Genomic DNA, 14,759 nt, shown 5'->3' with positions numbered 1-14,759 from the left:
TTCCAACCCCAAGTACCCCGTGAGGCCTTTACTTCCCTGATCCAACCTCGCTGACTCCCCGGCCCCACACACACCAGTGGGTTCCAGCCGGCACTCGGGCACGTGTGGCTTCACGTGGTTACGTAACCGTGCTGCGTGTGCACGTGATAGGAAGTACAGCACATCCTACTCTGCCTTTGGTCCCCAGCCTGCCTGGCTGTCAAGTCTGCCCGAGGCCAGCCCCACAGATCTGCCAGAAGAGCTGACCTGACCTACCAAGTGCTTCCTGGGCGATGTGATTTCAGGAGCGTCCTCACGTATCCCCACCTTCCCCACCCTGTCGGCAGTCACCGAATATTCAGCTCTTGGCTTACAACTATGTTTCTTCGTGGAGTGCCTGGGTGATTCAGGCAGTGAAGCATCCAGATCTTGGTTTGGGCTCAGGTCGTGATCTCACGGTTCGTGAGTTCGAGCCCCGTGTCGGACTCCACGCTGACACGCGCAGAGCCTGCTTGGGATTCATTCTCTCTCTCTCTGTCCTCTCTCTCTCAAAATAAACTCTTTTTGAAAAATGTATTAAAATACCTATGTTTCCTCTTTCAAGTACAAAGAGTCTAGAAACATAAACTACAGAAGGGGCGCCTGGGTGACTCCGTCGGATAAGCATCTGACTCTTGATTTTGGCCCGGGTCACAATCTGACGGTTTGCGAGTTCAAGGCCTGCATCAGGCTCCTTGCAGACAGTGCGGAGCCTGCTTGGGATTCTCTCTCTCCCTCTCTCTCCGCGCCTCCTCTGCTCTCTCTCGCTCTCTCACTTTAAACTTAAAAAAAAAAAAAAGCTACAGAATTCACCTCCATGTTAGCACAAGTGATTCTCTCCAGTTCTGAGGGGAGGAACCAAGAGCACAAAGACAGGACAAAGGGCACACAGGAGGCAATGAAGGAACATAATTCCGGAAGAGAAAGAGAGAGGACCAGCTCTCGAGGCTGGGAAGCCTGGCTGCACACTCGGGGGCCTTTTGTAAGGAGCCCCAGGCGTATGCAGACACTGCGTGGCTGACCTCAGGGGCACTGTGAGGCCAGCAGCACTGGCGGGTGGCCAGGGCTGTGCACTGCTTCAGGGAGGCAGCACACAAGGCTGAGAAGAAGGAAGTGGGGCTGCTGGCAGGTACAAAAATAGACCCAAACACTCACATGACCCCCAGAGCCATTCCATCTCCATCGTGAAGCAAAACCACTGGACCACAGCTGCTCGCCTACCCAGCACCTCCTTTCCCTTTGCACAGGTACACAGCCCCTCGGGCTTCCACGTGGCCCTTGTGTGACATCCTCACCTTTCCAGGCAGCTGCTGATGGTCATTTCAACCATTTCAAACCATACTCCTTGACAGCCCCCCTGACATCTTCACCCAGGGGACGTGCCTGGGCCCCGCAACCAGGACTTAACAGTAAGGCACCCGGCCTGTGTGATTTTTCTCAGGAAGTGGTGGGGCTGGTGGGGCAATCTGCCTTCCAAGGGACAAAGGCAAAAGTAACGGAAGTAACGGGCACAACGAGAGTCACGGTTTCCTTCCTGAGAAGTCTGGGGAGGGGTGACCACCTTCTTTGGGGAACTAGAAACTCAGCAGAGAATGCTGTGTCTCCAACCCACTCAGTCTGCTCCAGGCTCGGCCTCCACCTGTCACCAGGTTCTCCAAGAAGGCGGTTCCTCTTCTGTTTCCCCACCAACTGCAAAGCACGTCCCTCTCTCCCGCGAGAAACCCAAGATGTAGCACCTTCCAGGGAGGGGGCACCCAGGCCGCGGGCATGCCCCGTCCCCCCGGCACCTCAAACTCCCTGACAACCACCCCTGGAGTTCTCTTCCCACTCGCCCCAGCGCCCCGGCCCCTGCCCTGCTCCTTCTTCAGACCTGTTGCTTCAAAGGCCCCTCTTCCTCCTGCACCAAACCATCTTCGCGAGCCCAGAACATCATCCTTCCTGTCTTCTGACTACTGAGACGTGCATGCGGGCCTGGCAGCCGCTCGCCACAACCCATGACAAGCAGGAAGGAAGTCAGAACCTGCTTGCGGACCTCTGTGCCCTTGCAGTGGGAGGTGAGGAGGGGGGCAGAGAGAGCTGAAAAGGAAGATTCCAGAGGGACAACGGGGTGGTTCCAAGGCCACAACTGCAGTGAGAGTTAGCTCTGGGGCGATGTGTAAAAAGTCACGGTAACAGGCACAAGCTGACAAAGTGAGTAATCTGAGAGTTATTTGATTCCCAGAGGCAAGGGGGGCATACGGATCTCTCCGTGGGAGATGTGGCACAGCCAGCAAGCTGGACCCTGGGGCAGGGTTCCTCACCTCACGGGAGTCAAGCCCTGGGGGCAGCGGGACCCATCCAACTGTGGGAGCCCCGAATACCAGGGCTGCCTGGCCAAGTGCAGTGGGGAGTGCGGTGCAAAGGGCCGGCAATCTTGTCTTCGGAGCCACTTCCCTCCAGCACCTCTTCCTTGTTTCTCATCGCGGAGGGAGTTAGGGAAGAGGTGAGTTTGTTCCTAACTGCTGCTTTTCTTCAAGATCAGGCAGGACTGATAGGAACCACGACGTACCAGTAATAATTATTTTCGTTTAAAAAAAAAAATAGGGGTGCCTGGGTGGCTCAGTCGGTTGAGTGTCCGACTTCGGCTCAGGTCATGATCTCATGGTCCATGAGTTCGAGCCCCGCGTCGGGCTCTGTGCTGACAGCTCAGAGCCTGGAGCCTGTTTCAGATTCTGTGTCTCCCTCTCTCTGACCCTCCCCCGTTCATGCTCTGTCTCTCTCTGTCTCAAAAATAAATAAACGCTAAAAAAAAAAAATTAAAAAAAAATGTTTTTAGGGGCGCCTGAGTAGCCCCGCAGGTTAAGCGTCTGACTTTGGCTCAGGTCATGATCTCGCGGTTCATGAGTTCGAACCCCGCGTCAGAAAGCTCAGAGCCTACTTCAGACTCTGGCTCCCTCTTTCTCTGCGCCTCCCCACCCCCTCTAAAAAATAAACGTTAAAAAAAATTTTTTTTGCATTGTTTCTATACCCATTAGTAAACAGCTGCTTCCTTGAAACCCAGGAGTGGTCCCTCCTAAGGACCAGTGGCCTGGACCCTTCCCCAGGACCTGTCCACAATCCAGCAACTAAAAGGTTAATGCCTGGCCCAGCAGCGTGGCCTTCAGGACCCAGCTCCCTCCAGACTGGGTCTGTTCTGATTGGTCAGTGCCATACCAGTGGCTAAATATTTTGAATACGGCAATGGGAGAAGCCAGCGCTGGGGGGTGGGCAGGGAGGAGGTGTAACCTGGCCGAGATGCCTGTGGATCTTGTTCCTTTCTGGATGCCCAAAAAAGCAGCAGCTATGCTTACCTCAGAGGTTTCTGAGCATCCTTAGAAGCAGTGGTCTTAACTCTGGAAGTGAGCTAGGACTCACCAGGGTGGGGAAGAAAGCAATCAAATACACCTTAACCCTGCAGGCTGCCTGATTCCTGTCCTCCCCGCCTCTGCAGCCGCCTCTCTGGGACCCGGGACAATCTCAAATCGATGCTCCCTCCAAATCTAATTGCCTGGGGTTCTGCTGCAGAAACAAAGCCCCAGGCCAGCCAGCTGGGAAAACAAATCAGGAGGCACAGCAGGTCTGCAGCCTTGGTTTTCTTTTCTCCACTGGTGCAGGTTTGGGGGGAGGGAGGGGCGCACATGGGTAACGCGTTTGCCACCTGTGAGTAGGGCAGCTCATTAGCTGGCAGATTTTCTGTGCATTAGCCCGACAGGTTTGTCTAGAAATCCCGCCTGGCAGGCACCTGGCCCCCCTGATTATGCAGAGTTCCACCCTGACAACCGTGTTCTCCCAAGGTTAGCAGAAAAACAGTCACTGCCAAGCTGCAAACAGATGACAAGGAAGTCCTTCTGCCAGCCCCCCTTTAGCAGAGCAGTCGTCCCGGATGGAATCAAGCCCCAGGAAGTCACAACGGGTGGGACAGCGCTTCCTTACACGCTTGTTGTCCGCGGGGCTGTGGTAGAACTGCGCAATCACGGCTTCGCTGCTGTTTCCCACGCCGAAGTTCAATTTCTCGGAAATTTTCTTGAATGATTTTCCATAGTCATAAGACACGTACACCTGGATTAGGGAGGAGGAGAGGGCAAAGAAGACAGAGCTGGTGAGAAACGCAGCAGAAAAGACCCCACCTGTGATCTCAAATCACACCCTGGATCCCAAATGTGGGTGAGAGGCCCCCGGTGTCACGAAACGACAGAAGCCAAGAGACGACACACACAGGAGAAGCGGGGCACCTCTCCGTCCAGTCACGTGGGGGGCGGACGGCAGGGCAATGCCTGCTACACAGGCTCCTTTCTGCCGCCGAGACACGACCCCCCTGCAGGGGGAGACCCACGGATGGCGACGAGGCTGACCTCCTCCCCACGGCTGGGTTAAGTGTTTAACAAATTACATCCAGCGGCAGATAGAATGTGGTTGTCTGGGGAGGGGAGGGGAGGGACTGGGAACTTGTTTTGCCATCTGTCGAAATGTCCCCAAAAGGTAATCTAATCCTGCAATCCTCTGCTGGGAAGTTCTGTTCCTACAGCACTGAGGAAGATGAAAGAAAAAAAGAAAAAAAAAAAAAAAAAACCCTCCGGGGCCTCCGCAGAGTAGCCCCAGAGATGAGAAAGAAAGCGCTGAGTGATTAAATATGCAGGGAGGTTAAATACATAGGCACCAGATCCCTGGCCCAGTTGGCCTACGCTTGCTAATGCTACATACAGCTCGGGAGAACAGCCACAGGAGCCGTGCCCGTGCCAGCGGTATTTTCTTCTCTCCTGCTTCCGGGTCTCTGGCTACCCAGTAACCACAGTAATAAAACAGAAGAATAACTGTCGTTCGCTGTGTGCTTACGAGGTGCCAGATCCTGTACCACCGTCACGTGAAAGATCTCAGGTAGCTCTTTGCAATGATCAAAATCACTTTACAGATAAGGCATGGGGGGAGGGGGGGGGCTTACGTGATCAGTCACTTGCCAAAGCCACAGAGATAGTAAGCAGCAGCGTGGAATTGTGATCCAGGCTGCTTGCCTCCAAAGCCAGAAATCCCAAAGCCACTACACCTGGGGTAAATAGATGGCAGAAGAGAAGCCGGCAGGTATTTTGCACCTAGACTTGCTGCCTATGCAACGTGAAATTAACATAATCAGAGGATTCAAAACACGGCTGGCTGATGAATCCAATATTAAGAATACTTAGTGAGCATTGGGGTAAGCGCTGAAGAAAAATGACAGGTGCATCCCAACAAGGACAGGAAGGACTGGACTAATCCCACAAAGGGTATTGCCACCAGGCCCATTGATGCAACAGCAAACACGGTTTAAGGATCTGACAGGAGGCAAGGACTGTGCTAAGCACGAGACATACAAAGACATGCCCTTTACACACGATGTAAGCATACAAATATTTGCAAACAATAACTCATGGAAACAATGAACTACGCAAGGCAGGTACAAAGGAACGGAGAGTATCTACAGGGCGTTAATATTTATTAGATGTCAAGGTTAGAAGAGCACAGATAGAGCCTGTGCCCATATCTGGGCCACCGTGGAAGAAACCCTATTACGAACACTTATGTTTACACATGTGTGCTCCCAACTACCAAGCACCACAGTAAGAGGCCACCATAAAAATGGCTTCAGAAATGCAGCAGGTTGAGAAGTTCGCAGATAATTTGAGTGGGTAAAAAGATAAAGTAGTTCTTACTTCCGTTCTCCTGACCCACAACGGACACTGAGACTCCCCGTTAGGTTCCCATGTCACATGTAATAAACTAATGGCTTCTCAAAAAGGGAACTCAGCCCCCTCCAGCTCCAACATCCCCAAAATGGATAATCCCCTATGTGTTACCTCCTCAGAAGCACACGTGATGATAAGTCATATTAGGGTAGCATTTTTCAGTATATGATATTCTTCGATATAAATTCTCGCTCAACTTTAAAAATTCTGTGGGTTAGCCTCACCTTTGCCGCCCTCGGCATACCCGAGACATCACAGGTACTCGGTAAAGATTTCTCGCATTAGTAAGTATCATTATATACCACAGAGCGAAGTAAATGAATGGATCCCATAAATGAATAAAAAAGAATGACAGCAATGAGTCAGTGAGTGAATGAAGAATTATTTCCATTTAAGAGATCACAAAAACTAAGACTCAGAGAAGTTCACGACCAGCCCGAGGTCATACAGCCAGTAAGTGACAAAACTTAACGGGTTCCTCCAGTCCCGGTTCCAGTTGTCTTTCCACTCTTGCAAGTTACTCTTCTAAGAGAACGTTCTCTTCTACGTACTTACGTCGCTCTGTTAAAGAGGAAGATCATACGCTGAATCTCCAGGCCGGGCAGTAGGTGTGCAGGAGAAGGGATAAAACACCAACTTTAACAAAATACAGGTCCTTTCTGGGATTCTCAGCCCCATTTCATACTCAGAGGTACAACAGCCCTCACCACCAAAAAGCTCTTCCTTCATACACACCTGCAAACAAACCCCATCTCTTTAGGACTTCTACTTCTTAGAAGTGAAGACTAAGTATGTGAGGGTCCCTCCTACACCTCCAGGCTCTTGTAAAGGACTCATCAACCTTTCTTCCTTTCTCCAGGTTGAACAATCCCAACACGATCTTTTTATCCTGTCTTTAGAATTCTTTTTTTTTTTAATATTTAATGTTTATTTATTTTTGAGAGACAGAGTGAGGGCAGGGAAGGGACAGAAAGAGAGGGAGACACAGAATGCGAAGCAGGCTCCAGGCTCTGAGCCGTCGGCACAGAGCCTGACACGGGCCTTGAACTCACAGACCATGAGATCATGACCGGAGCCGAAGTCGGACGCTTAACCGACTGAGCCACCCAGGAGCCCCGATCCTGTCCTCATAATTCTTATTTCTATTGGATTAACCTAGACACTAAGCTCCATAGGGCAAAGCCCAGGCTGAGGGCTGTGCACAGCTTTCCACCCTCCTCCACCCAGGAAGCCCGGAAAAGGCCTCTGCCAGCACACAGATAACGCCAAGAAGGCTGACGGCCTCATGGTCTCCGCGCTGCACCCCCACCGGTACATTCTGGTTCAGTCTTGCCCCCAGGCTTGTACCAGGCTGCTGACTCACTGCCCACTATGATCTCCAGGCGAATCCGGGCAAACACCCTGTGCCCACTCATCTTGTGCATCGACAGCATGGTCTTTCTCCCAGCACAGGTTTCTGCACTGATTGGTCCCCTCTGACTTCTCCAAGGCACTGCTCCCTAAGGAACAGAATACAACGTGGGGCGCCTGGGTGGCTCAGTCGGTTAAGCATCGAACTTCAGCCCAGGTCATGATCTCACAGTTCGTGAGTTCAAGCCCCCCCGGTGAGCGCACAGCCTGCTTGGGATTCTCTCTCTCTGCCCCTCCCCAACTTGCGCACACTCTCTATCTCTCTCTCTCTCAAAAATAAACACACGTTAAAAAAAAAAAAAAAATTTCCTTTTGAAAAGAAAATACTCCTGGCTGCTGATTCACAAGACCACACTTTGAGGAGCAAGGTTTTGCAAGCACTCTCTCATTGACAGATGAGAAGACCAAAAGAAGGTTGATGACTCGGCTCAAGGTCAGACGGCTCATGAACGGCAGAGCCAGGATCCAAACCCAGGGAGGGTGATTACAGAGCCAGAGCTCAGCCACACGCCAGCTCCACGGGCTACCAAGTTCTGCCCTGTGACCGAGCTAGCAAGTACTGGCCCCACTCCTCGGACAATGCTGGGGGACACCGATCATGTCGCACCACTCTGGGCACAAGGGCAGCAAGTCCTACCATTGCTAAAACCTTAGCTGGTGGATTCTGATCTTCCCTCGGACACTGTCTCTGGAGAGCTCTTTGGCCAATGACGTTGCACCGAGTACGTCGTAAACTATGTCAGGACGGGGCAGAAACAAAGAGGTGGGAAGGACGAACCGAAACGACACCTAAACACCGAGTGTTTCCTTTCGTCGACCAGACTTATCAGAGAAAAGGACGGCATTCGGCTGTCATTCCCCATGCAACTTGCTACAAGTTCATGAGGACAGGTTTTTGTTTTGTCTTGTTTTTTTTAATCTGTTTAAAAGCAAACCTTCCGGGATTTCAGATCCAGCCCTTTTTTATATACTGAATATGTATGACTTGGCCGTCCTCCGACACACCCACCCAGTCCCTCACTTGGGCAGGCTCTTTCCCTTCTGCCCTGCTGACGGGGCCTTATGAGCCGTGTTCCCACTCTTCTTTGAAGAAAGTCTGGATCGTTCCTATCCCGGCACCACCGACTCCAGCCTCTGAGTCATTATTTCTGCATTAACTTTTCACGTCAGAACATCTCACTGCCAGCTGCCAAGGCTTCAACGTAGCCTGTATACAGATGGGGGAAATCTCTACCACTCCTATTTATGACCTCCAAGCACTGCGTTTCCTTTCCATTGAATCTTATCACGTATTTCATTACAGAATAGTTTATCACTTGGACTGTTCAATGGCTTCTTGGGAAGATACACCCAAATATTTATTAGCGTGAGAACCCGGGTTTGGGCAGAGTGGCAATTCGTGGGGTGACCGGCCATCCCGGTCCACCTCGGACTGAGGAGGCTCCCAGGATGTGGGACTTTGGGGGCCGAAGCACAGACAAGTTGGCCATGCCAGAAACACGACACTCTCACACAGACAGCGCATGATCGGGCCTCCTTAGCCACCGCTCTCCTCCCACAGACATGCCGAGCGACCTCATGCAGGCCACTTAATGTCCCCAGGCTCCTGTCTGTCCAGCAAGGCCATAAACCAATGGTTAAGGCTTTTACCTATCTTACAAAAATAACAGTAATAATAATAATCTAGATAAAGAATGTTTTTAATGTGTAAAAAACCCTAAGGAGGACTTCTCAACACAGTAGGGCAGAGAGCTGTTTCCTGTGAGATACATACATCCCCAGGTGCCTGTGGGCCTCACGGGACCGACCGCATCCATACGCTGCCATCTGTGTTTGCAAACCCTGATCGCACTTACAAAGGGGCCGAAGCCCCTGCCCCCAAGTAAGTCCAGCTGTCCTCCAGAGCACTGCACCCAACCTGGCTGTCAACACAGGGGTTTCCCACCCACCCCTGCCCAGCAGCCACCCTGGGCAAAGCGATGCATCACAGCCCTTCTATTGCCCTCCCTGTCCATGGCTGCCTCGCTTGTACCCACTAGGAAACAGCCCCCAGTGCTTCCTCCAGTCACCCACCTCGGAGCTCATGTGACCCAGACAGCGGATACCCAGAGAGGGACCTCCCTGAGACCAAATCTACACTCAAGAATTACAAGTGGATCCTTCAGGCCGATGGGACAGTACCAGCAAATTCAGCAGGAGGTTTCCTCTGGCCAACGAGGCACAGGAAACAAAGCTCCACACTGTGTTTCTTTGTCCACAGATTTACCCTGTGGTGACATCGGTCCCTGACCCAAGGCAGGGGCTGTTCCTCTTCCAGCACGGGGAAGTCTGGAGCAGGGGCCGCACTGCTGGGACTCAAGGACGAGCTCTGGCCCTCACATACATTGTGCTTGACCCGCCCAAATTATTTGCGAAAACCACACATGAGCTGCCAACTTGTAAGACTCAGCAGTTTTCACAGAAAAAGCCCGATCTCTGAGCTTCTCTCAGAGATCAGATCTGGCGACGCCGGGCCCTCCACGGCAACCAGAGCTGGGGCCGATGACAGCAGGCCCCTCCAAAGCACGCAAATCCCTTCTACTTCCTCGTGTCTCTAGGACACGGAGACCAAGGATCAATCACCATGTTCAAATTAACATACGGGGGAATGCTTCTTGAACCTGTATCTCTACCGAAGCGGGAAAACGACCCACAGGGTACCAGGAGGCCACACACGTCAAGAAAAACGGGAGAGGTCGTTTTTCTCGGGGGACATAAGAGTGTTGTAAATGTGGAGGCCACCCACCTGGTCTCTCGTGGGCCTTTGGGTCTGTGACCCCTGGTCTCACACATCCAAAGCACCTGGACGATTAAACGCTACCGAAAGCCAACTGTGGAAAGAATGGGATTCAACACCGCTCACCCAACCGTAAGGGGTTCCCTCGGGCTCCGCGGCAGACGCGCAGCCCCGCCCGGAACGCACTTCTGGCATTTCGTGGAACAGACGCAACGAGCCAGATCATACCCTATCACTCCACAAAAGTAATCACACATCCCGTGGATCTCATTGCAAAACTGACCGCACCGCCCTCTGTTCGACGAACAAGGGGGTATTTAGTACCTTCTAGAGTCTCTCCCCTGTTGTAAAACGTATCCCCATCCCTTCTCTAATTACCCACTGTTTTTTTCTGGCAGGATAACCCCACCACATTCCAAAAGGGCGTGCTGGCGGCACAGGAGTGTGCAGAACAACACCAATACTTACATCACTGCTCCTGGGCCTCGCCAGCGCCAGGCTGTCCCGGGCTAAGGCCACGATCACGTTGCTTTTCTCTCCGGCCCAGTGCACCACCATCTGATTGTGGGAGTCATTCAGGCTAACCTGAAAGAGGTCAAACCAACAAAGGCATTAGGACCGATGAGGAGCGAAGGCCGTAATGTTCTAAAGCAAGACTCCTCCTTTGTCACTCACAAATAGCTAAGGTTCTTAGATCTGGAACACTGGGCCAGGGGCGGCCTATTTTTCCACCAATGCAGATGCCACCAGACACAACTTCCCCAAAAAGAAACACGAATTCCTTACTATTTTAGATACAAATGGATTGCAAAAAAAAAAAAAAAAAAAAAAAAACCAACTTCTCAGGCTCTCTCTGGCATCACCAATGACTTCGCTTATTCTTGTCTTCTGCGTAATCAATCTCTGGTCACTTTCATCCCCAACCCATACACAGGACATGCACCCCCTAAGGCTTAAAACCAAAACGCTGGAACATCTTCCTCATTCAGAAAAAGTGCTAAGGCCAGAAAGACCACACGCTTTCAATTTTTTTTTTTTGAATATTTTATTTTTGAGAGAGAGACAGGAGTGTAAGCGGGAGAGGGGCAGAGAGAGAGGGAGACACGGAATCCAAAGCAGGCTCCAGGCGCTGAGCTGTCAGCACGGAGCCCGACGTGGGGCTCGAACCCACAAACTGTGAGATCATGACCTGAGCCGAAGTCGGACGCTTCACCGACTGAGCCACCCGGGCTCCCCGAAAGACCACGCGCTTGCAAACATCTGTGCCACCGGGTGCTCCGGCTGGCTGGCCTAGAGGGGCCACTGCTCACCCTTAGGGCCTAACAAGGAGGAACAAGAGAAAAACATCATGGCACAGTTTTATTTAATTAGTTTTAGAGTGTCCCAGGCGAGGAAATCTTTTCCAGGACTCCCCAGAAATGACCTTTGGATTATTGCCAGCAGTAGTTCCCGGACTCCTGGATTCTGTAAACCAGTAAATGAAAATAAATTAGAAAAGCCAACAGACGACTGGTTGGCCAACTCTGTTTTGCCAGGTAGGGACGTTAACAAAAACAGCAGTCAGAGCCTGACTTGCTGGTCTCTGAACCGGTTTTTTCTGCTTCCTGAGGACACTGCAGACTGTTGCCCAGGCTGCCTTGCAGTGGGGTGTGGCCTGGGACTGACTGAAGGTGGCGGTGCCAACCAGCCCCAGCCCCCTCCCGGCCTTCTGCTTCTTCCCCATCTGCAGGCTCCGTCCGGGACTCCAGAGCCCCAAAGGTGAGCGGAACCACAAGCAGGAAGGAGCCCACGTCCCCGAGGAGAAAGCCCTCCCCTAATCAGTCACGCTCATTTTGAACTCCCCACAGTTGGGCAACCCAATGACACCACTGGGACTGCCGGGACTCGTCCGTTATGCAGTTAGCCCTCTTAAGCAACATAACCACCGTCTACAATCACTGCCATTTTTTAAAGGAAGGACAGTTTCACACCGAAAACACAGTAAGGATCTATCTCAGAACAAAGAACAGTTCGTGCGATAGTCCCACTTTATGAAAAACCAGCTACGTTACTTTTATTTGTCCTACTTCACCAGACACCGATGGATCGTTCAAGGGCTGGCATCTCACAACCCCCGAACTAACATTTCACCCCCTCCGTGTGATGAGCAAACCAAGGATCGTACTAACAAAAATGCCGTGAGCTGGTGTTAATGGTCAGAATCAGGGCAAACCACCGCCCGCCTCCCCCCCACCAGCCCCCAACAGTCAGGAGAGTGCATGCTCCCTCTTGCGGAGCAACGTCGTGGAGAAGCCTCTTGCTTCTCCAGCCTCAGCTGTCTTGGGCACGCGTAGAAGGATCAAGATCCTGGGCTCTGGGTAGTCTCTGTATAGCCCACCTATACACACACCCCACCACCCTCACCTCTCGGGCTGATGAAGAGTCCAAGCCTGAGCTGCGGTGCCCTCTGAGCTGTCTTCCTATCAAGGTTCTGCAGCAGAAAACCCTCCCCTCCCCACACCTCCTTTCTCCTTTCTGTTCCTTACCCCACCACTGCCCTAGCTTTCCCCACCCCCTCCTTGAGGTGCTCCCAGATGTCACAGGGGAGACAGAAAACAACAGTGCCATAAAACCTGGCAGACAAGATGACAAAGGAGCTAATCCTTAACTACTTTGCTTTGGCTCTTGAGCGCCCGCGTCTAATTTGATCTATCGGAAATGAGACCTCTTTCAAGAAAAGACCTCTGATATGTTTTTAGGAAAACATGTCATTCCAAAATGTCCCTTCTCACTCCCAGAGGAAAGTCCAGGCGACCATCAAGCGAGAGGTACAAATAAAAAAGAGAAAGAAGTAAATAATTGAACCCAGAACGCTAGAGGGGAAAAAAGCAGCTAAGATTGGAATCTCCACCAGCAACTCATGCCTTACTTCCAGCCTTCCTGTTCCCCCACCTCTCCCCTTCCAGCTCATGCCTCTGGGAAGAATCTAGAAGCACCTACAGATCAGAAGCCCACTAGCACAGGTGCCCTGGGAATTCAGGCTACAAGCCTTTCCCCTCCAAAAACATTCCCACCCTTAGAACCAGAGGGGAATAAACACAGACCGTATGCAAACATCTATACGATAAAGGATTCAGAACCTACGAGAATCACCCAAGTTCTCAGGGTCTGGGATGAAAGAGCCCACCAATATTTAACTTGGGCAACCTCAGCACGGTCCCCTGTGGCAGGTGACAATCAAACCACACTGGCAATAGGTGACAAAGCCTTCGGTGAGGAGAGTAGGAAAGAGGTCTCAATGCTCCTTGCTGAAGTCTTTCTACTCAGAGGACGTAAGATTTATGAGGCCCCCTCCACCAGTCCTAACAGAGGTGAAGGGGTGAGAGCGGCACAAAGGACGAGCGTCACAACGTCCAAGGGCTTTCTTACAAAGGAAGTCGAAGGCAAGCCTAGAGAAACACCTTAAAAAAAAAAAAAAAAGACTTGATAAATGAGACACAGTTAATTGGAGCTGGAAAAGCAGCAGGGAGGGGCCGAGGTCTCCCCTCAGAAAGCAGAGAAAAATCGCATGCCAGAAAAATCTCCCCACACAGAAACAGCGTCATCAACCACGAACAGCACTTGGAAGGTGCTTCAGCACCCCCCGCACCCCCGCTAGGCTCACAGACAGCTCTTTCAGGCCCGAGAGGTCACCTGATCAGGGGCTCCCAAACCCAGCGGACAGAACCCACCCCAGACTCTGGGATTCAGATCCCCTGACTGGGGCCCAGGAATTCATCTTTTTAAAAGACACGCTCCAGCTGTCCATAATGCAGCTTCTTTGGGGAGCAATGAATCTAGTCCATTCCCCTCCTAGTACCTGCGACCAAACTCGTGGTAACTGGAAGACTCACTCTTTGGAGCGCCTGGGCGGCTCAGCCGCTTGAGCGGCTGACTTTGGCTTCAGGTTGTGATCTCACGGTTCCCAAGTTCAAGCCCCGCATCGGGCTCAATGCTATCAGCATAGAGCCTGCTTTGGATCCCCTGTCCCCGTGTCTCTCTCTCTCTGCCCCTCCCTCGCTCATGCTCACTCGCACGCACGTGAGCTCTCTCTCTCTCTCTTTCTCAAAAATGTGTAAACATCGAAAAAGAAAAAAAGACTCACTCTTTTTGGGAGGAGGCCGTCTTTGGGTATCTGGAGTAGTTGTTACAATTCTATGATCCTATATATGGCACAACGTGGATAAACCTCAAAAAAAGACTACACTAGTGGAAGCAGTCAGACGCAAAAGGTCATACGTGGCATGAGCCCATTTACATGAAATATGCAGAATGAGTAAATCCATACAGATAGAAAGTAGACTGCTGGTTGCCAGGGGCTGGGGGGAAAGGGAAACAGGAAGTAACCATTTACTAGGTAAGGGGTTTTATTTTTGTTTAGAGAGATGGAAACGGCTTGCAATTAGACAGGGGTGGTGGCCACATAACACTGCCAATGTCCTACACACCACTGAACTATTCACTTTAAAATGGTTGATTTTGGGGCGCCTGGGTGGCTCGGTCGGTTAAGCATCCGACTTCGGCTCAGGTCATGATCTCGCGGTTCGTGGGCTCGAGCCCCACGTCGGGCTCTGTGCAGACAGCTCAGAGCCTGGAGCCTGCTTCGGATTCTGGGTCTCCCTCTCTCTATACCCCTCCCCTGCTCATGCTCTGTCTCTCTCTGTCTCAAAAATAAATAAAAACATGGGGCACCTGGGTGGCTCAGTCAGTTAAGCAACCGGCTTCGGCTCAGGTCATGATCTCACGGTTCCTGAGTTCGAGCCCCGCGTTGGGCTCTGTGCTGGCAGCTCAGAGCCTGAAGC

General features: G+C 51.8%; 1 protein-coding gene across 1 annotated transcript in view; it reads right to left on the bottom strand.

Moving 5' to 3' along the window:
- The window catches only part of SORL1 (sortilin related receptor 1), a 168,040-nt gene that overhangs the window by 139,583 nt on the left and 13,698 nt on the right, over positions 1–14,759 (bottom strand). The window contains exons 2-3 of the mRNA XM_042903857.1: positions 10,408–10,524; positions 3,970–4,095 (exon numbers count right to left, since the gene is read on the bottom strand). Of these exons, the coding sequence (XP_042759791.1) occupies positions 3,970–4,095; positions 10,408–10,524 (243 nt within the window). The remainder of the gene's footprint in view (positions 1–3,969; positions 4,096–10,407; positions 10,525–14,759) is intronic.

Source organism: Panthera leo, chromosome D1 (genome assembly GCF_018350215.1).
Source record: "Panthera leo isolate Ple1 chromosome D1, P.leo_Ple1_pat1.1, whole genome shotgun sequence".
NCBI lineage: Eukaryota > Metazoa > Chordata > Mammalia > Carnivora > Felidae > Panthera > Panthera leo.
This window is presented reverse-complemented; position numbering and strand designations above follow the sequence as displayed.